Here is a 19,671-nt window from a genome sequence, read left to right as displayed (position 1 = left end):
GATTTTTTGCTTTACAGATAATATGGGTCTCTTATTACAACTACTCCGTTGGTACAAAAGCAGCTATAGATAATAGGGGAATAAATGGCTATGTTTCAATAAAACTTTATGGACTTTCAAATTTGTATAATTTTCATGTGTCATAAAATATTTTTCTTAATTTTATTCATCCATTTAAAATGTTAAAACCATTTTTAGCCCACAAGCCACACAAAGCATATAGCAGCCCAGAAATAGCCTATGGGCTGTAATTAACCAACCCCTTATCTACTTCAGTTGCTTCACAGATAAGACACAGAGATGAGCCCATCAGTCTTCTATCTGCCTTGAATACATATGCTGTCTAGAGTAGCACATGTCAAGGCATTGAAGATGGCAGAATGGAAAGAAAAGTCCTGTTTCGCTGGTGGCATTCTTAATTGACTCATCAGTGCCATCGACCCCCTTCTTATTGCTGTGTAAGGCTTTTGGCGATCTAACAAAAATAAAACCCAAAAGCCAATGTTGGTTTTTTGAGGCCAGTGGAGTTATGAGAATAGTGTAGTAAGCATAACAACACCTTTTCCAGGCCAAGAGCAGTGGCTCATGCCTGTAATCAGCACTTTGGGAGGCAGAGGCAAGTGGATCATGAGGTAAAGAGATCGAGACCATCTTGGTCAAGATGGTGAAACCCTGTCTCTACTAAAAAATACAAAAATTAGCTGGGCATGGTGGTGCGCATCTGTAGTCCCAGCTACTCAGGAGGGTGAGGCAGGAGAATCACTTGAACCTGGGTGGCGGAGGTTGCAGTGAGCCGAGATGGTGCCACTACACACCAGCCTGATGACAGCATGAGACTCCCTCTCAAAAAAAATGAAATAGATAACACCTCTTCTTCACACCAAACATCTATGTCCTAATCACCAGAATCTGTGGGTACTTCACTTAGCCAAAGGGACTTTGCCAATGTAAATATAAGAACCTTGAGATAAAGAGTATCCTGGATTATTCAGGTAACCCCAATTAATTACATGGCACCTTAAAAACAGCGAATCTTTTCCAGCTTTGTTCAGAGGTGCTATGACTACACAACACCAAAGATGCAGTGTTGCTGGCTTTTAAGGTGGAGAAAGGGTACTAGTACTCAAGAAATGTGGGTGGTCTCCAGAAGCTGAAAAAGACAAGAAAATAGATTCTCCTCTTTAACCTCCAGAAAGGAACACAGCACTACTGATTTTAGCCCACTGAGACCCATTGCAGACTGCTTGCTTACAGAATTATAAAATAAGTGGGTTTATGGTAGATTTATGGTAATTTCTTACAACAGATTTATGGTTATTTCTTAGGTAAATTTCTTACAACAGCATAGAAAATTAATACAGGTAGCATGCAGAAATAGAGAACAGCATATGCAAAATCCCTGAGACAGAAAATAACCTCGTTGTTGCTAGGAACAAAAAGCAAGCAAGCGTGTAGTCATAATAACCGACAAGGAAGAAGGGGGCCCAGCTGGTGGAGAACAATTGTTTTGAGAGACCACTAACTGAAGACAACCCACTGGCACGACTACCTTGCTCCCCACATAGCCCCAGCAGCATGACCTCATTCTACGCATAGCCCCCTCTAGTCCCTGCCTCTTTGCAGACAGCCCCTTCTCTGCTGTGATGCCCCGTGCACCCTTGCAACGTATCTTTTATACTTTTTTTTTTTTGTTCGAGACGGAGTCTTGCTCTGTCACTAGATTGGAGTGCAGTGGCATGATCTCAGCTCACTGCAACCTCTGCCTCCTGAGTTCAAGTGATTCTCGTGTCTCAGCCTCCTGAGTAGCTGAGACAATAGGCACAAACCATCATGGCCAGCTAATAATTTGTATTTTAGTAGAGACAGGGTTTCACCAGTTTGGCCAGGATGGTCTTGATCTTTTGACCTAGTGATCCACCCGCCTCGGCCTCTCAAAGTGCCAGGATTACAGGCGTGAGCCACTGTGCCCAACCTCTTTATACTTTTCTCTAACACATCTGACTTTCTTTACCTGCAACTGTCTTGGAAAATTCCTTTACTGCCCATGACACTGGCCCTAGCCAATCACACCCATGACATTTTGGTGGCCATATGGGGAGTGATTGGGGACTACTACCCTCCTCTCTCTTATTCCTCCAACTCCAATTTCTCAGTGTACAGAATCCAAGAGGGATAATCGAAGGTCCCTGGCCAGGGCCACTCCCCAGCAGATTGGAGCGTCCCACTGGGAAGACAGCTGACCACCACTGCCCGATCGAGTGAGAGGTTCAGAGTTGGCTTCTGGTGGACAAGCTCTAGTATCCATCCCTCTGGCAATTGATGGCAACTGGCCAGGGCCCCTCCCTGGTTGTAACCTGAAGGCCAGGGAGTGAACAAGTTTGGCTGCCTTGCCCAGAAAAGAAGGCTCCCATCTTGTCTTGTCAAAAGTCCCCAATCAGGCCAGGCGCGGTGGCTCAAGCCTGTAATCCCAGGACTTTGGGAGGCTGAGGTGGGTGGATCACGAGGTCGAGAGATCGAGACCATCCTGGTCAACATGGTGAAACCCCGTCTCTACTAAAAATACAAAAAATTAGCTGGGCATGGTGGCTCATCCCTGTAATCCCAGCTACTCAGGAGGCTGAGGCAGGAGAATTGCCTGAACCCAGGAGGCAGAGGTTTCGGTGAGCCAAGATCGTGCCATTGCACTCCAGCCTGGGTAACAAGAGCAAAACTCCGTCTCAAAAAAAAAAAAAAAGTCCCCAATCGGCCAGGCGCGATGGCTCACGCCTGTAATCCCAACACTTTGGGAGGCTGAGGCAAGCAGATCACCTGAGGTCAGGTGTTCGAGACCAGCCTGGCTAACAAGGTGAAACCCTGTTTCTACTAAAAATACAAAAAATTAGCTGGACGTGGTGGCATGCACCTGTAATCCCAGCTACTCGGGAGGCAGAGGCAGGAGAATTGCTTGAAACCAGGAGGCAGAGGTTGCAGTGAGCCAAGATTGTGCCATTGCACTCCAGCTGGGGCAACAAGAGCGAAACAAAAAAAGAACTCGGTCACTCTGTAGCTTAGTTGGCACTGGAACCTCAAGCAGGGCAAGTCTGTACACATTTTGGGGAATTCACACCCTAGTTCTCCCCTGAATACAGCCAGCCATCCTGCTCCAGATATCTTAAGTCAGGTGATCCCAAACAGCACCAGGACTGTGAGTCTTCCCTCAACTGTTTCCCCTCACACCTGGATTAAGCACCCAGCATAATTCATACCTGGACTAATCTGGGATCACTCACTGTTACGGTGAACCCCAAGGTTCTCTTCAAAGAATCAGTATGTCAGTATGGTCAGCTCTCTTATTCTTTAATTCTCTATTTTACAGTTTTAACTTCCTTGTAATTCCAGTAAACAACTTTCTACACCCATTCTAATCAGTACCTCACTTCTGTTCCCCCAGCCCCTGGCTCCATCCTTACTCATCCCGGTCACTTGCTTGAGTCACCTGCTCTGGTCACCTTCTTTGATCTGGGTCACCCCTGGCTACCTGCTCTGACACGCCCATAAATATCCTTGCCAAAACACCCACTGTGACACTCCAGCTTGGATCCCTGCTCTTTTTAAAAGAGCCAGTTGGGATTAGTCTAGCTTGTTCGGTCTAACCCTAGCCAATAAGGGAACAACACAGCAATAAGGATGACCGCCCCCCACCAATCAGACATAAATACCCCTTCCCCTCCTTGTCCAAGCATGGGACCACCATTGCTCCATCCATGAGCCACACCCTTCTATAGAAGTGAACTGCCTTGGGCCGGGCACAGTGGCTCAAGCCTGTAATCCCAGCACTTTGGGAGGCCGAGGCGGGTGCATCACGAGGTCAAGAGATCGAGACCATCCTGGTCAACATGGTGAAACCCCGTCTCTACTAAAAATACAAAAGGCCGGGCGCGGTGGCTCAAGCTTGTAATCCCAGCACTTTGGGAGGCCGAGGCGGGTGGATCACAAGGTCGAGAGATTGAGACCATCCTGGTCAACATGGTGAAACCCCGTCTCTACTAAAAATACAAAAAATTAGCTGGGCATGGTGGCACGTGCCTGTAATCCCAGCTACTCAGGAGGCTGAGGCAGGAGAATTGCCTGAACCCAGGAGGCGGAGGTTGTGGTGAGCCGAGATCGTGCCATTGCACTCCAGCCTGGGTAACAAGAGCGAAACTCCGTCTCAAAAAAAAAAAAAATACAAAAAAGTAGCTGGGCATGGTGGCACATGCCTGTAATCCAAGCTACTCGGGAGACCGAGGCAGGAGAATTGCCTGAACCCAGGAAGCGGAGGTTGCGGTGAGCCGAGATCGCGCCATTGCACTCCAGCCCGGGTAACAAGAGCGAAACTCCGTCTCAAAAAAAAAAGAAGAAATGAACTGCCTTGCTGAGAGGATTTACCTTGACTGCTATTTCTTTTGTGGCACCAAAATTTTACTTGTAACACTCACCCAGTGTTCATCCAGTGTAAGGTCCTAGTGCAAGGAGATCCTTTCCAGCAGGTGGAACACGCCTTTGAAAAATGCATCTCGGCTGGGCACGGTGGCTCACGCCTGTAATCCCAGCACTTTGGGAGGCTGAGGTGGGCGGATCATGAGGTAAAGAGATTGAGAACATCCTGGCCAACACAGTGAAACCCCATCTCTTAAAAAAAAAAAAAAATGCATCTCTCAGCCAGCTGCAGTGGTTCACTGAGTGAGCCTATAATCCTAGCACTTTAGTACACTGAAGCAGGCAGATTGCCTGAGGTCAGGAGTACAAGACCAGCCCAACTAACATGGTGAAAGCCTGTCTCTACTAAAAGTACAAAAGTTAGTAGGGTGTGGTGGTACTCACCTGTAGTCTCAGCTACTTGGGAGGCTGAGGCAGCAGAATCACTTGAACCTGGGAGGCAGAGGTTGCCACTGCACTCCAGCCTGGACAAAGAAAGAGTGAGACTCCGTCTCAAAATAAATAAAATATTGGGAATAGCTGGGTGCGGTGGCTTATGCTGTAATTCCAGCACTTTGGGGGGCCAAGGCAGGTGGATTACTTGAGGTCAGGAGTTTGAGACAAGCCTGGCCAACATGGTGAAACCCCATCTCTACTAAAAATAGAAAATTTAGCTGGTTGTGGTGACAGGTGCCTGTAATCCCAGCTAGTGAGGAGGCTGAGGCAGGAGAATTGATTTAACCTGGGAGGTGGAGGTTTCAGTGAGCTGAGACTGCACCATTGCACTGCAGCCTGGGTGACAAGAGTGGAACTCCGTCTCAAAAAACAAGGGGGTGGGATAAATTTGACATTCAGACTCTCAAAAAAGAAATGTCCTTTTTTTCTTGTGTAATATAGCATGGCCCCTGTGCAGAAAATCGTCAAATTAACTCCTCATTCTTTTTTTTTTTTTTTTTTTTTGAGACGGAGTTTCGCTCTTGTTACCCAGGCTGGAGTGCAATGGCACAATCTCAGCTCACTGCAACCTCCGCCTCCTGGGTTCAGGCAATTCTCCTGCCGCAGCCTCCTGAGTAGCTGGGATTACAGGCACGTGCCACCAGGCCCAGCTAATTTTTAGTATTTTTAGTAGAGACGGGGTTTCACCATGTTGACCAGGATGGTCTCGATCTCTTGACCTCGTGATCCACCCGCCTCGGCCTCCCAAAGTGCTGGGATTACAGGCTTGAGAAACCGCGCCTGGCTTTTTTTTTTTTTTTTTTTTTTTTTTTTTTTTTTTTTTTGAGACAGTCTTGCTCTATTTCCCAGGCTGGAGTGCAGTGACTCAATCTCGGCTCACTGCTGCAACCTCTGCCTCCCAGGTTCAAGTGATTCTCCCGCCTCAGCCTCCTGAGTAGCTGGGATTGCAGGCATGTGCTACCACGTCCAGCTAATTTTTGTATTTTTAGTAGAGATGGGGTTTCACTACATTGGCCCGGCTGGTCTCAAACTTCTGACCTCAGGTGATCTGCCCGTCTTGGCCTCCCAAAGTGCTGGGATTACAAGTGTGAGCCACTGTGCCCAGCCTATCTCCTCCTTCTTATATAAATGAGAGCAGAATAAGGAGGACAAGCCTAAAGAGAAAGAAAAACACAAGGACAGGCTGGGCACAGTGGCTCACACTTGTAATCCCAGCACTTTGGGAGGCCAAGGAAGGTAGATTGCTTCACTCCAGGAGTTCAAGCCTAGCCTGGGCAACATGGCCAAACCCCTGTCTCTACAAGAAAATACAAAAATCTGCCAGATGCAGTGGCTCATGCCTGTAATCCCAGCACTTTGAGAGGCTGAGGCTGACAGTTCACAAGTTCAGGAGTCGGAGACCAGCCTGGCCAATATGGTGAAACCCCATCTTTACTAAAAATACAAAAATTAGCTGGGCATGGTGGCAGGTGCCTGTAATCCCAGCTACTGGGAAGACTGAGACAGGAGAATCGTTTGAACCCGGGAGCCAGAGGTAGCAGTGAGCTGAGTTGTGCCAATACACTCCAGCCTGGATGACAAGAGTGAAACTCCCTCTCAAAAATAAAATAAAATACAGAAATTAGCCAAGTGTAGTGGTGGTACACCTGTAGAATCACCGGAGTCTGGGAGGCAGAGGTCACTGAGAACCAAAATTGTGCCACTGCACTCCAGCCTTGGAGTAAGACAGAGTAAGACCCTGTCTCAGAACACACACACACACACACACACACACACACACACGGCCAAGAGGCAGGCTCAACTGTTGGCTGCTTTAGAACCCCCTGACCCACTCCAGGTTGCTTTAAGGACATTCTTCCAGGTAGCTGCCATTGGTGCAGGAAGCCAGGCCACTGGAAGGAAGTCAAACTGCCCCAGTGGAATAAATGGGAAAAAGCCCCATATGGCTTACACCATCTGCCACAAGCTCAGCCACTGAAAACAGGACTTCCCTGAGAGCCAAAAGCCCCCCAGGACAGAATCCCAACCTCCCAATGGACCCTCTGCTCCAGCTGGCTTGCAAATTAGCCATCATCATCAACAGGACAAAGCCAAGGCAACTCTGGAAATAGCAAATAAAATTATAAATTTCCCTTTGGATTCAAGAACTGCCTACTCTGAGGCCGGGTGTGGTGGTTCACGCCTGTAATCCCAGCACTTTGAGAGGCCAAGGTGGGTGGATTACGAGGTCAAGAGTTCAAGACCAGCCTGGCCAAGATGGTGAAACCCTCTCTCTACTAAAATACAAAAAAAATTAGCCAACAAGGTGGCAGGCGCCTGTAATCCTAGCTACTCGGGTGGCTGAGGCAGGAGAATTCCTTGAACCTGGGCGGCAAAGGTTGCAGTGAGCTGGGATCGAGCCACTGCACACCAGCCTGGGCAATAGAATAAGACTCCGTCTCAAAAAAAAAAAAAAAAAAAAAAAGAACTGCCTACTCTGTACTGATCTGCTCCAAGCAACTCTCCTCCAAATCCTGTTGGGTAATTGGCAAATAGCACGCCTCCCTCCAAAAAACAAATTCACACCCCTTTACTTAAGTGATCAATTACCATTCTCCCACCAGTCTCTGGTAATGTCTAAATACCCCACATCCCTTTGGGGCAAGGATGGGTGCCTGCTTAATATTTACCCATTCTCTGAATTCATCTTCCCCAAAAGATTCTTCAGCCGGGCGCGGTGGCTCAAGCCTGTAATCTCAGCACTTTGGTAGGCCTAGGAAGGTTGATCATGAGGTCAAGAGATCGAGACCATCCTGGCCAACATGGTGAAACCCCGTCTCTACTAAAAATACAAAAAAATTAGCTGGGCATGGTGGTGGTGCCTGTAATCCCAGCTACTCAGGAGGCTGAGGCAGGAGAATTGCCTGAACCCAGGAGGCGGAGGTTGCGGTGAGCCGAGATCGCGCCATTGCACTTCAGCCTGGGCAACAAGAGCGAAACTCCGTCTCAAAAAAAAAAAAAAAAAAAAAAAGATTCTTCATCCCCAACGTGCTGGGATTACAGGAATGAGCCACCTTGCCGAGCACATATTTCTAATAGCTCTATTTCTCCCAGGAGAGCTACCTAAATCTTTTTTTTTTTTTTTTTTTTTTTTTGAGACGGAGTTTCGCTCGTTACCCAGGCTGGAGTGCAATGGCGCGATCTCGGCTCTCGGCTCACGGCAACCTCCGCCTCCTGGGCTCAGGCAATTCTCCTGCCTCAGCCTCCTGAGTAGCTGGGATTACAGGCACGAGCCACCATGCCCAGCTAATTTTTTGTATTTTTAGTAGAGACGGGGTTTCACCATGTTGACCAGGATGGTCTCGATCTCTCGACCTCGTGATCCACCCGCCTTGGCCTCCCAAAGTGCTGGGATTACAGGCTTGAGCCACCGCGCCCGGCTAGCTACCTAAATCTTTAACCAATAACTTCAATGTAGATAGCTCTACCTCAGGGGTTTATAATAGCTCACACTTATTCAAACATGCCCTGGCAAGATATCTAACTAACCAATTTTTTAAAGACAGCTAACTGCCACACTATAAAGGTTGTAAAGATAGAGGTATTTTTGGTAAGGAAGGTTATGAAAAGCAGATTTTATATGAGAAAGGATCTTACATGGTAAATTCTTGTCCTAAAATAAAACGGTTGTTTTAAAAGAAGGATATTTAGGACAAATGAAAGTCCAAGAGTGTTGTAAATTGTCTAAGTCATGAGAAAATTCATGAAAGGAGATTTATAAAAGGGATGTTGTATGTAATTAAGGCATTGTTATTGCTGTAAAATTGGTTCCCTATGCTGTGTCTAATTAAATTCAAACACTTTTTCATTAAGTTTAATTTCCAGGTTATCTAAATGGACTTCCGATAAGGAAAAATAGCCACACTGCAAAAGGTTTTTCTTTGCCTTTTTGGTAACTGGCTTAAGAAACAAAATTTTTATTTTCAAAGTGCCAGGATTACAGGCATGAGCCACAGCGACTGACCTGGCTAATTTTTGTATTTTTAGTAGAGACAGGATTTCACCATGTTGGTCAGGCTGATATCAAACTCCTGACCTCGTGATCTGCCTACCTTAGCCTCCCCAAGTGCTGGGATTACAGGCATGAGCCACTGCTCCTGGCCAATTTTTTTTTTTTTTTTTTTTTTTTTTTTTTACAACTTCATAACATTCTTGGAGTAGGTCCTGGCCAATTTCTATCTTCTAGAATTCAACAACAGTTTTTACCTTCAAATGACGCTGCACATGGGATATTAGTATCTCCCCAGTGATGCCTGCTACCTTTACAAATCTCCCTTAGATCTAACTGAACACAAGTTTCACTTTGAAATGCTCCCCTTCTCAGATGAGTCTCTTCCTCTGGCAAAATCCAATATCCTAAATCCTACACAGGAACAATCACCCACAGGGTCTCCTAACAGACCAACAATAATAGGTAGGACCACTGCTATGTCCAGGTTCAGCAGGAAGTAATTGGAAGATGACATCTCCACCCCAATGCCAAACATTAGTCACTGTTCTTGGGGTGGGTTGTGTAGTCCTGATAAGAAAACCACGAGTGGCTGGGTGTGGTGGCTCACGCCTGTAATCCCAGAACTTTGGGAGGCCGAGGCGGGTGGATCACGAGGTCAAGAGATCGAGACCATCCTGGTCAACTTGGTGAAACCCCGTCTCCACTAAAAATACAAAAAATTAGCTGGGCATGGTGGCGCGTGCCTGTAATCCCCGCTACTCAGGAGGCTGAGGCAGGAGAATTGCTTGAACCCAGGAGGTGGAGGTTGCGGTGAGCCGAGATCGCACCATTGCACTCCAGCCTGGGTAACAAGAGGGAAACTTTGTCTCAAAAAAAAAAGAAAATAAATAAATAATTTTTTTTGCCTATATCATACAAGCAATGGGAAACTTTTAAGTTTGGAAGCAGCAAAATCAGATTTGTGTTTTATTATTTTTGAGACTGAGTTTCACTCTGTCCTGCAGGCTGGACTGCTGTGGCGCCATCTCAGCTTACTGCAACCTCTTCTCCTGGATTCAAGTGATTCTCCTGCCTCAGCCTCCCGAGTAGCTGGGATTGCAGGCACACGCCACCATGCTCTGCTAAAATTTTTTTTGTATTTTTAGTAGGATAGGGTTTCACTATGTTGGCCAGGCTTTTTTTGAACTCCTGACCTCAGGTGATCCACCCGCCTCGGCCTCCCAAAGTGCTAGGATTACTGGTGTGAGCAACTGCACCCAGCCAGGTTTGTATTTTAAAATATTGTGACTAATCTGTAGAGTGTGGGTTGTAAGTAGGACTACTGGAGGGCCAATAATATTAATCCAGAAACATAATAATAGTTTGGACTAGGATAATTGGAAAGAAATAGAGAAAAAAGAGTCAACCCTAAGGATGTTTTAGAGGAGAAAGGAAAAAGACTTGGTTGATGAGTATCAAGCGAGGGAAAAATGGTATCAGGGCTTGCTCCAGTTTTGTGATATGCACAGGTGAGTAAATATGTGCATTCACTAAGTGCCCATAAACTGGTGCCTTTAGCAAAGATAGAGATCACTTAAAGGAGCACCAAAGGGAGATGAGGTTAAGATGAGGAGTACTATTTTGGAAGTGTTCAGTTTTAGGTACCTGTGAGATTACTATAAGGAGTTGTTGATTAGGCAGCTGTTTTTGAATTTAAAGCTCAGAGAAAAGATCTAGACTGGAAAGGCAAATATGAAAATAATCCTTGTATACGGTCTATTTTATTTTGGAAGTGTTCAATTTGAGGTACCTGTGAGATTATTAAAAGGAGTTGTTAAGTAGGCAGCTGTTCTTGAATTTAAAAGTCAGGGCCGGGTGTGGTGGCTCACGCTTGTAATCCCAACCTTTGGGAGGTCGAGGCAGGCGGATCACGAGGTCAAGAGATTGATGCCATCCTGGCTAACATGGTGAAATCCCATCTCTACTAAAAATACAAAAATTGGCAGGCACCTGTAATCCCAGCTACTGGGGAGGCTAAACTGGGAAAATTGCTTGAACCCGAGAGGCGGAGATTGCAGTGAGCCGAGATCGTACCATTGCATTCCAGCCTGGGTGACAGACGGGGACTCCGTCTCAAAAAAGAAAAAATTAACCTCCCCAAAATGCTATTTGTGCTGAGGTTGAGAAACCCTGCTCTAATACACCAAGTATGTTCCACCCTAGAAACTTTGCACTCACTGATCCCTCTACCTGAATGCACTTTCCCTAATTACATGGCTTGCTCCTCACTTCCTGCTCAAATGTTACCTTACAGAGAAGCCTTCCCTGGCTACCCTGTGTAAAATATCCCCCAGTCAATCTCCTACCCACTAGAATGTAAGCTCCATGGGAGCTGGACCTTTGTTTCATTCTTCATTGTATCCTGAGCACATGGTAAGCAGTCATTAAATATTTACCTATTAATGAATGCATTAACATTGTATCATTTTATACTATCAGCAGAGTTCCCAATTTCTTATATCTTGGCTGTACTGGATATATTTTAATATTTGCCAATTTGGAAGATGAAAATTTGATTTTTGTGGAATTTCATTTTATTCATCCTATTTGGAATTTTTTTTCCTTTGAGATGGAATCTTGCTCTGTCACCCAAGCTAGAGTGCAGTGGCAGTATCTCAGCTAAGTAGTTGGGATGACAGGTGCACACTACACCTGGCTCATTTTTTTGTTTTTGTTATTTTTAGTAGAGACGGGGTTTCACCATGTTGGCCAGGCTGGTCCCAACCTCCTGACCTCAAGTGATCTGCCCACCTTGACCTCCCAAAGTGCTGAGATTACAGGCGTGAGCCATTGCGACTGGCCTTTTTTGGATTTCAATGTGTAACAACAATTTTTTACCGAGACAGAGTTTTGCTCTTGTTGCCGGAGCTTAGAGAGCCGTCAGTGGCACCATCTTGGCTCACTGCAACCTCTACCTCCCAGATTCAAATGATTCTCCTGCCTCAGCCTCCCAAGTAGCTGGGATTACAGGCACCCGCCAACACGCCCAAATTTTTGTATTTTTAGTAGAGACAGTGTTTCACCATGTTGGTCAGGCTAGTCTTGTTGAACTCCTGACCTCATGATCCGCCTGCCTCAGCCTTCCAAAGTGCTGGAATTACAGATGAACCTTTTTTTTTTTTTTTGAGACAGAGTTTCGCTCTTGTTACCCAGGCTGGAGTGCAATGGCACGATCTCGGCTCACCGCAACCTCCGCCTCCTGGGTTCAGGCAATTCTCCTGCCTCAGCCTTGTGAGTAGCTGGGATTACAGGCACGGGCCACCATGCCCAGCTAATTTTTTGCACTTTTAGTAGAGACGGGGTTTCACCATGTTGACCAGGATGGTCTCGATCTCTCGACCTCGTGATCCACCTGCCTCGGCCTCCCAAAGTGCTGGGATTACAGGCTTGAGCCACCGCGCCCGGCCTTCATTTTACCTATTTTCTATAAATTCATTGCCTTTAAAGCTATCTTTGGTAACTTGAGAATAAGGCAGAATATGTACTATTTTTTTATCGAGTTGGAGTGCCTAGCTACAATTCTGCCCCTCAATTCATTGTGGAAGACTAGGTTCTGGAAATTACTCTGATTGGTGTTGAAGACAGACTGATACATGTCAAATTTCATCTGTGATTCATGGTATAAGACTTCAAGGCCGGGCGCGGTGGCTCAAGCCTGTAATCCCAGCACTTTGGGAGGCCGAGGCGGGTGGATCACGAGGTCAAGAGATTGAGACCATCCCGGTCAACATGGTGAAACCCCGTCTCTACTAAAAATACAAAAAATTAGCTGGGCATGGTGGCACATGCCTGTAATCCCAGCTACTCAGGAGGCTGAGGCAGGAGAATTGCCTGAACCCAGGAGGCGGAGGTTGCGGTGAGCCGAGATGGTGCCATTGCACTCCAGCCTGGGTAACAAGACTGAAACTCCGTCTCAAAAAAAAAAAAAAAAAAAAAAAAAAGACTTCAGTTTTATTTCATCTGTCCTCCCTCAGAGGTGTTGCCCTGGCACCAGCCACTGCAAGATAAAAATAATGAATCATTCATCAAGGTTATGAAACAACTGAAAGTTTAATAAGTGTGTCTAACTGTTAATCAACATTTTGGAGACCAGTTATGACAGTTACTAAATTATTTGACACAACTCAAATGAACAGCAGAGCACTTTATCACAAACTAACATTCGCCCTGGAATGTACTGTATAGTCAACCTCTTCCCTCCTTTTTTTTTTTTTTGGAGACGGAGTTTCACTCTTGTTACCCAGGCTGGAGTGCAATGGCGCGATCTCGGCTCACCGCAACCTCCGTCTCCTGGGTTCAGGCAATTCTCCTGCCTCAGCCTCCTGAGTAGCTGGGATTACAGGCACGTGCCACCATGCCCAGCTAATTTTTTGTATTTTTAGTAGAGACGGGGTTTTACCATATTCACCAGGATGGTCTCGATCTCTCGACCTCGTGATCCACCCGCCTCGGCCTCCCAAAGTGCTGGGATCACAGACTTGAGCCACCGCGCCCGGCCCTATCTCTCCATTTCTGTGCCTTTCATCTTATTTATCGAGACAGTCTGGCACTGTTGCCCAGACTAGAGTACAGTGGCTCGATTTCCACTGACAGCAACCTCTGCCTCCCTGCTTCAAGCGATTCTCCTTCAGGCTCTGGCATAGATAGGATTACAGGCACCCGCCACCATGCCCAGCTTATTTTTTTAGTAGAGACCAGGTTTCACTGTTTTGGTCAGGCTGGTTGTGAACTCCTTACCTTGTGATCCACCCACCTTGGCCTCCCAAAGTGCTGGGATTACAGTTTTGAGTCACTGCACCCCACAAAGAAATCTGTTGCCCAGGCTGCAGTGCAGTGACAATTCATAGGCCCAGCATGCTTTGAAAAGCCTGGTTTGAGGCAATTCTTCTCCCTCAGCCTCCCAAGTAGCTAGGACTACAGGTGTGTTCCATCACGTCCCTGGCTCAAGGGATCCTCCTGCCTCAGCCTCCTGGGTAGCTTTGAGGACAAATGTGTGTCACAACACCTGGACAACCTGGGTCTACTTTTATCTTATAGGATGGACATTTAGTGATTTGTTCTCAGCAAATTGATATCCTTCTTTGAAGAAATTCTCTTGAATCTCATTCTTCATACCCTCCATTTTCTTTGTTCTATTTGGAACTCATGTTTACTTATGAAGTGCTCCTTAAATTTTTCAAGTAGTTTGTATTTTACATCCTTTTCTCTTCTTACTCTATTTTTGGAAGATTTCTTCGACTATTTCTGCTATTCTCTTATTTCCAATATTTTTTGTTATCTTAATGTGGTATCTTATTGTGGTATTATTTCTAGGTTGGAAAAATCTTTTCTAAGGGCACTGGTGACATTTTTTGGTTTTGCATGTTTATTTTCTTGCCTGTACAGTCTGTTTTCAAGATGCTTTCATTTGTTTATTTCCATTTTACAATTCATGAGACTGCCCTCAGATGTCTGGAAATCATTAGTTGTCCATTTACACACATATAAAATATAGAGAGAAGGGTGGGTGTGCTAGTTCACACTTGTAATCTCAGCACTTTGGGAGGCTGTGGTGGTATCAACTGAGGTTAGTAGTTCTAGGTCAGCCTGGCTAAAATGGTGAAATCCCATCTTTACTAAAAATACAAGAATTACCTGGATGCAGTGACGCATGCCTATAATCCCAGCTGCTCCAGAGCCTAAGGCAGAATTGCTTGACCCCAGGAGGCAGAGGCTGCAGTGAGCTGAGATCGCACCACTGCACTCCAGCCTGAGCAACAGGGCAAGACTCTGTCTCAAAAAATAAAAGAGCCACTTGCCAGGCGCCGTGGCTCAAGCCTGTAATCCAAGCACTTTGGGAGGCCGAGGCGGGTGGATCACGAGGTCGAGAGATCGAGACCATCCTGGTCAACATGGTGAAACCCCGTCTCTACTAAAAATACAAAAAATTAGCTGGGCATGGTGGCGTGTGCCTGTAATCCCAGTTACTCAGGAGGCTGAGGCAGGGGAATTGCCTGAACCCAGGAGGCGGAGGTTGCGGTGAGCCGAGCGCGCCATTGCACTCCAGCCTGGGTAACAAGAGCAAAAAACTCGTCTCAAAAATAAAATAAAATAAAATAAAATAAGGCCGGGCACGGTGGCTCAAACCTGTAATCCCAGCACTTTGGGAGGCCGAGGCGGGTGGATCATGAGGTCAAGAGATCGAGACCATCCTGGTCAACATGGTGAAACCCCGTCTCTACCAAAAATACAAAAAAATTAGCTGGGCATGGTGGCATGTGCCTGTAATCCCAGCTACTCAGGAGGCTGAGGCAGGAGAATTGCCTGAACCCAGGAGGCGGAGGTTGCGGTGAGCCGAGATCGCGCCATTGCACTCCAGCCTGGGTAACAAGAGCGAAACTCCGTCTCAAACAAAAAAATAAAGTTACATACACACACACACGAAAGAGATAGAACGTCACTCTGGCTGGAGTGCAGTGGTGCGATCTCAGCTCACTGCAGCCTCTGCCTCCTGAGTTCAAGCGATTCTCCTGCCTGTCTCCCAAGTAGCTGGGATTACAGGTGTGCACCACCATAATCAGCTAAATTTTGTATTTTTAGTGGGGACAGTGTTTCACCACGATGGTCAGGATGGTCTTGAACTCCTGAACTCAAGTAGTCTGCCCACCTCGGCCTCCCAAAGTGGTGGGATTACAGGTGTGAGCTACCAAGCCTGGCCTCCACTCACCCTTTTTAGAAGACTCATGGCTACTTATTTACATTTTACTTACCTTTTTTTTTTTGAGACGGAGTTTCGCTCGTTACCCACGCTGGAGTGCAATGGCGCGATCTCGGCTCACCGCAACCTCCACCTCCTGGGTTCAGGCAATTCTCCTGCCTCAGCCTCCTGAGTAGCTGGGATTACAGGCACGTGCCACCATGCCCAGCTAATTTTTTTGTATTTTTAGTAGAGACGGGGTTTCACCATGTTGACCAGGATGGTCTCAATCTCTCGACCTCGTGATCCACCCGCCTCAGCCTCCCAAAGTGCTGGGATTACAGGCTTGAGCCACCACGCCCAGCTACATTTTACTTACCTTTTATAATAATACAACTAATACTTGTACCAGGTTATATCCGTGTTCTCATTCTAAGGCTAATGTTTATTCTTTGTTACACTTAGATGCTAACTAGAGTTAGACAAGTGGCCTGTAATCCCAAATAAAGGTAAAACGAGTCAAAACTTCACAGGAGTAATGTTTCTTGAGAACAAAAGGAGCACGCTCATATTACACACCTGCTACCTTTACTAGTAACAATAACAGTAGAAATCTTACTTGTAAATCAAGGTGTCAAACGTCATTTAAAATGTTACTTGATGCTTAAACACAAATACCCAGTATCATCAATGTATGAATAAATCTGAGTCGATAAAGGAAAAAATAAATGTAAACCAAGTTTATTTTGCTTTTTAAGTAGTGTTCTTAAAGCACTACAGCTTGGTAAACAATGTAAATTAGTATAAGTCATCTCAAAAGCCAGAGTTGTTTTGTTTTGTTTTTTAATGAGTTGTTAAAAAGATGCAGCCTATTCTAACAGGATAAATATTTTTAACCATTTCACTTCGAGTTAATGAAGGCTCACAAATGAGCAACACTCCTCATTGAGGAAAACAAAAAGCTGTTGTCGACAAGCGACAGCACACACACACAAAAACAAAAAGAACTGTGTAAAAATAACTAACTGTGTTCCCATATTTTTGAAGTCGCTTTACAATGGGATGATATGCACATGATCTTGCTGCAAACTTGCCAAAGAGACTTTTAATACATGTAGTCTAGACAAACGATTCAGTCCAAGAGTTGCTAACTTCAGACAATGCAGCACTATAATCCTTTAAACAACGCAATTTGTTTTACTCATTATCTTTTCTTCTAGACTGAAATAGACTAGAAAGAAAATACTCCCTAATTAAAAATTGGTATTGTTTACAGGAAAAAATGTGTAATTTTGCATTAGAATTTACAAGTCAATGTTCAAATTGAATTTGCCTCCTCCCCCCAGCCCAGCCACAAAAATGGGCATGAAGTAAAATTTTTAAAAATGCCTTAATTTTCAACTTCATGCAAACTAAATAAAGACGACCAAAACAAAGGCTTAAACAATGGAAGGATATTTCACAGAAAATTTCTTATACAAAAAAACACATAAGAAAAAGGGCCACTAGGTGACATTTTAATTTACAAATTGGCATCATTTTGGTCGACAAATACCCACATACTGTTCTCCTCTGCCAATAAGAGTTGCAGAGAAAAAAAAAACAGCATGAATTTTGATTTTAATCACACATCTCTTCTGGAATCTCATGTGGATTAAAGATGCCAGGGACAGACATTTGACGTTTATGTTTCTCTTCGTCAGCCTGACGTAGGGCTATTTCTCTTTCTTCCAAAAACAAATCAGAAGTGTCTTCACCTGCGAACTCCTGTGAAAACAGATAGTTGAAATGTCAACACAATAAACTTCAACTTGCCTTTGAAAAATAAAGAAATTATAGATGAGCTATTTCCTTTTAGAGAGAAGGAATATAAATTATCCATAAACTGACGGGGTTTCTGGCTGGGCATGGTGGCTCACGCCTGATCCCAGCACTTTGGGAGGCTGAGGTGGGCGGATCACGAGGTCAAGAGATCAAGACCATCCTGGCCAACATGGTGAAACTCCGTCTCTACTAAAATATAAAAATTAGCTGGGCGTGGTGGCACATGCCTGCAGTCACAGCTACTTGGGAGGCTGAGGTTGCAGTGAGCTGAGATCACACCACTGCACTCCAGCCTGGTGCCTGGCGACAAACCAAGACTGTCTCAAAAACAAAACAAAACAAAAAACCCAGAAAACTGACAAGGTTTTAAATTATAGAATAGTGATACAATATACTGTGTAGATGAATTAACCTCAATATTTTCCCCCATTTGCTAGCTGTGGAAAAATAAGGTTACAAAACAATCATGGGCCTGGGCACGGCCTGTAATCCCAACACTTTGGGAAGCCGAGACGGGTGGATCACTTAAGGTCAGGAGTTTGAGACCAGCCTGGCCAACATGGTGAAACTCTGTCTCTACTAAAAATAGAAAAATTAGCTGGCTGTGGTGGCAGGTGCCTGTAATCCCAGCTACTTGGGAGGCTGAGGCAGGAGAATCGCTTGATCCTGGGAGACGGAGGCTGCAGTGAGCCAAGATCACTCCACACTGCACTCAAGCCTGAGCAACAAGAGCAAGACCTCCGTCCAAAAAAAAAAAAAAACCATGGTGTGATACCATATATTAAATATTCAATGTTTCAATGTGATTACACGTATTGTATGCTTCTACCAAAGTATCTCATGCATTTCATCCCACAGGTATATACACCTCTTATGTATCCACAGAAATTTGTTCTCTTTGAGACAGTCTTGTTTTATCACCCCAATACATGATCTCAACCTCTGCCTCCAACGCAAGCCTTATAAAAAGAACTACTAATGTTTTTCTTACACACTACTCCATTATATACTTAACAATCCCTAAATGAATTACATTAATAACAAGTTCACCCAAATAACATCTCAAACCTATCTTTATTGGACCTGATTTAGTTTTTCACTCCATTATTGGTTTCAGGTTCTTTGATAAGTGAGATTGTATAAATGTATTATCTTCAAACTCCACTTATTTGGCATGACAAATCAAGTGATAAAAATTCTACAATGTAACAAGTGGTCACATTTAGCCCTAATATTTCTGCAAATGCGAATACATACCTTTATTTGAACTAGGAAATCCCTTAGATGTTCCTTGAAAGCAGGAATATCTTGATTTAAGCTGAAAAGCCCTGTCACAAAGAGCTTTACTTGAGCACTGCAAATCAAAACACAATGATTAAATAATGGTTTTTTTAATTGGTTTTTTTTTTTTAGACGGAGTTTCGCTCTTGTTACCCAGGCTGGAGTGCAATGGCACGATCTCGGCTCACCACAGCCTCCGCCTCCTGGGTTCAGGCAATTCTCCTGCCTCAGCCTCCTGAGTAGCTGGGATTACAGGCACGCGCCACCATGCCCAGCTAATTTTTTGTATTTTTTTTTTAGTAGAGACGGGGTTTCACCATGTTGACCAGGATGGTCTCGATCTCTTGACCTCGTGATCCACCCGCCTCGGCCTCCCAAAGTGCTGGGATTACAGGCTTGAGCCACCACGCCCGGCCGGTTTTTTTTTTTTTTTGAGACGGAGTTTCGCTCTTGTTGCCCAGGCTGGAGTGCAATGGCGCGATCTCGGCTTACCGCAACCTCCGCCTCCTGGGTTCAGGCAATTCTCCTGCCTCAGCCTCCTGAGTAGCTGGGATTACAGGCACGTGCCACCATGCCCAGCCAATTTTTTGTATTTTTAGTAGAGATGGGGTTTCACCATGTTGACCAGGACGGTCTCGATCTCTTGACCTCATGATCCACCCGCCTCGGCCTCCCAAAGTGCTGGGATTACAGGCTTGAGCCACCGCGCCCGGCCTTTTATTTCTTAATAAAAGGGGCGGGGTCTCACTAAGTCACCCAGTCTGGCATACAGTGGCACAATCATAGCTCACTGCAGTCTTGAACTCCAGGATACAAACCACCACAGATACACACCACCATGTCCAATTATTTTTTTTGTAGAAACAGGGTCTTGTCTAGGTTGGTCTCCAACTCTTGGGCCCAAGCAATCCTCCCACCCAGGCTTCCCAAAGTGCTGAGATTACAGGTGTCAGATACTGTGCCCCAC

At 45.3% G+C, this 19,671-nt stretch overlaps 1 protein-coding gene across 1 annotated transcript in view; it reads right to left on the bottom strand.

Moving 5' to 3' along the window:
- Nucleotides 1-16,324: 16,324 nt before the first annotated feature.
- XPO1 (exportin 1) overlaps nucleotides 16,325-19,671 on the bottom strand; it is a 64,810-nt gene continuing 61,463 nt past the window's right edge. Inside the window, exons 24-25 of the mRNA XM_039476308.2 lie at nucleotides 18,681-18,777; nucleotides 16,325-17,366 (exon numbers count right to left, since the gene is read on the bottom strand). Of these exons, the coding sequence (XP_039332242.1) occupies nucleotides 17,220-17,366; nucleotides 18,681-18,777 (244 nt within the window). The 3' untranslated portion in view covers nucleotides 16,325-17,219. The remainder of the gene's footprint in view (nucleotides 17,367-18,680; nucleotides 18,778-19,671) is intronic.

The sequence above is a fragment of the Saimiri boliviensis genome, chromosome 1 (assembly GCF_048565385.1).
Source record: "Saimiri boliviensis isolate mSaiBol1 chromosome 1, mSaiBol1.pri, whole genome shotgun sequence".
Taxonomy (NCBI): domain Eukaryota; kingdom Metazoa; phylum Chordata; class Mammalia; order Primates; family Cebidae; genus Saimiri; species Saimiri boliviensis.
The sequence above is the reverse complement of the archived record's forward strand: the minus strand, read 5'-3'. Positions and strand labels throughout refer to the sequence as shown.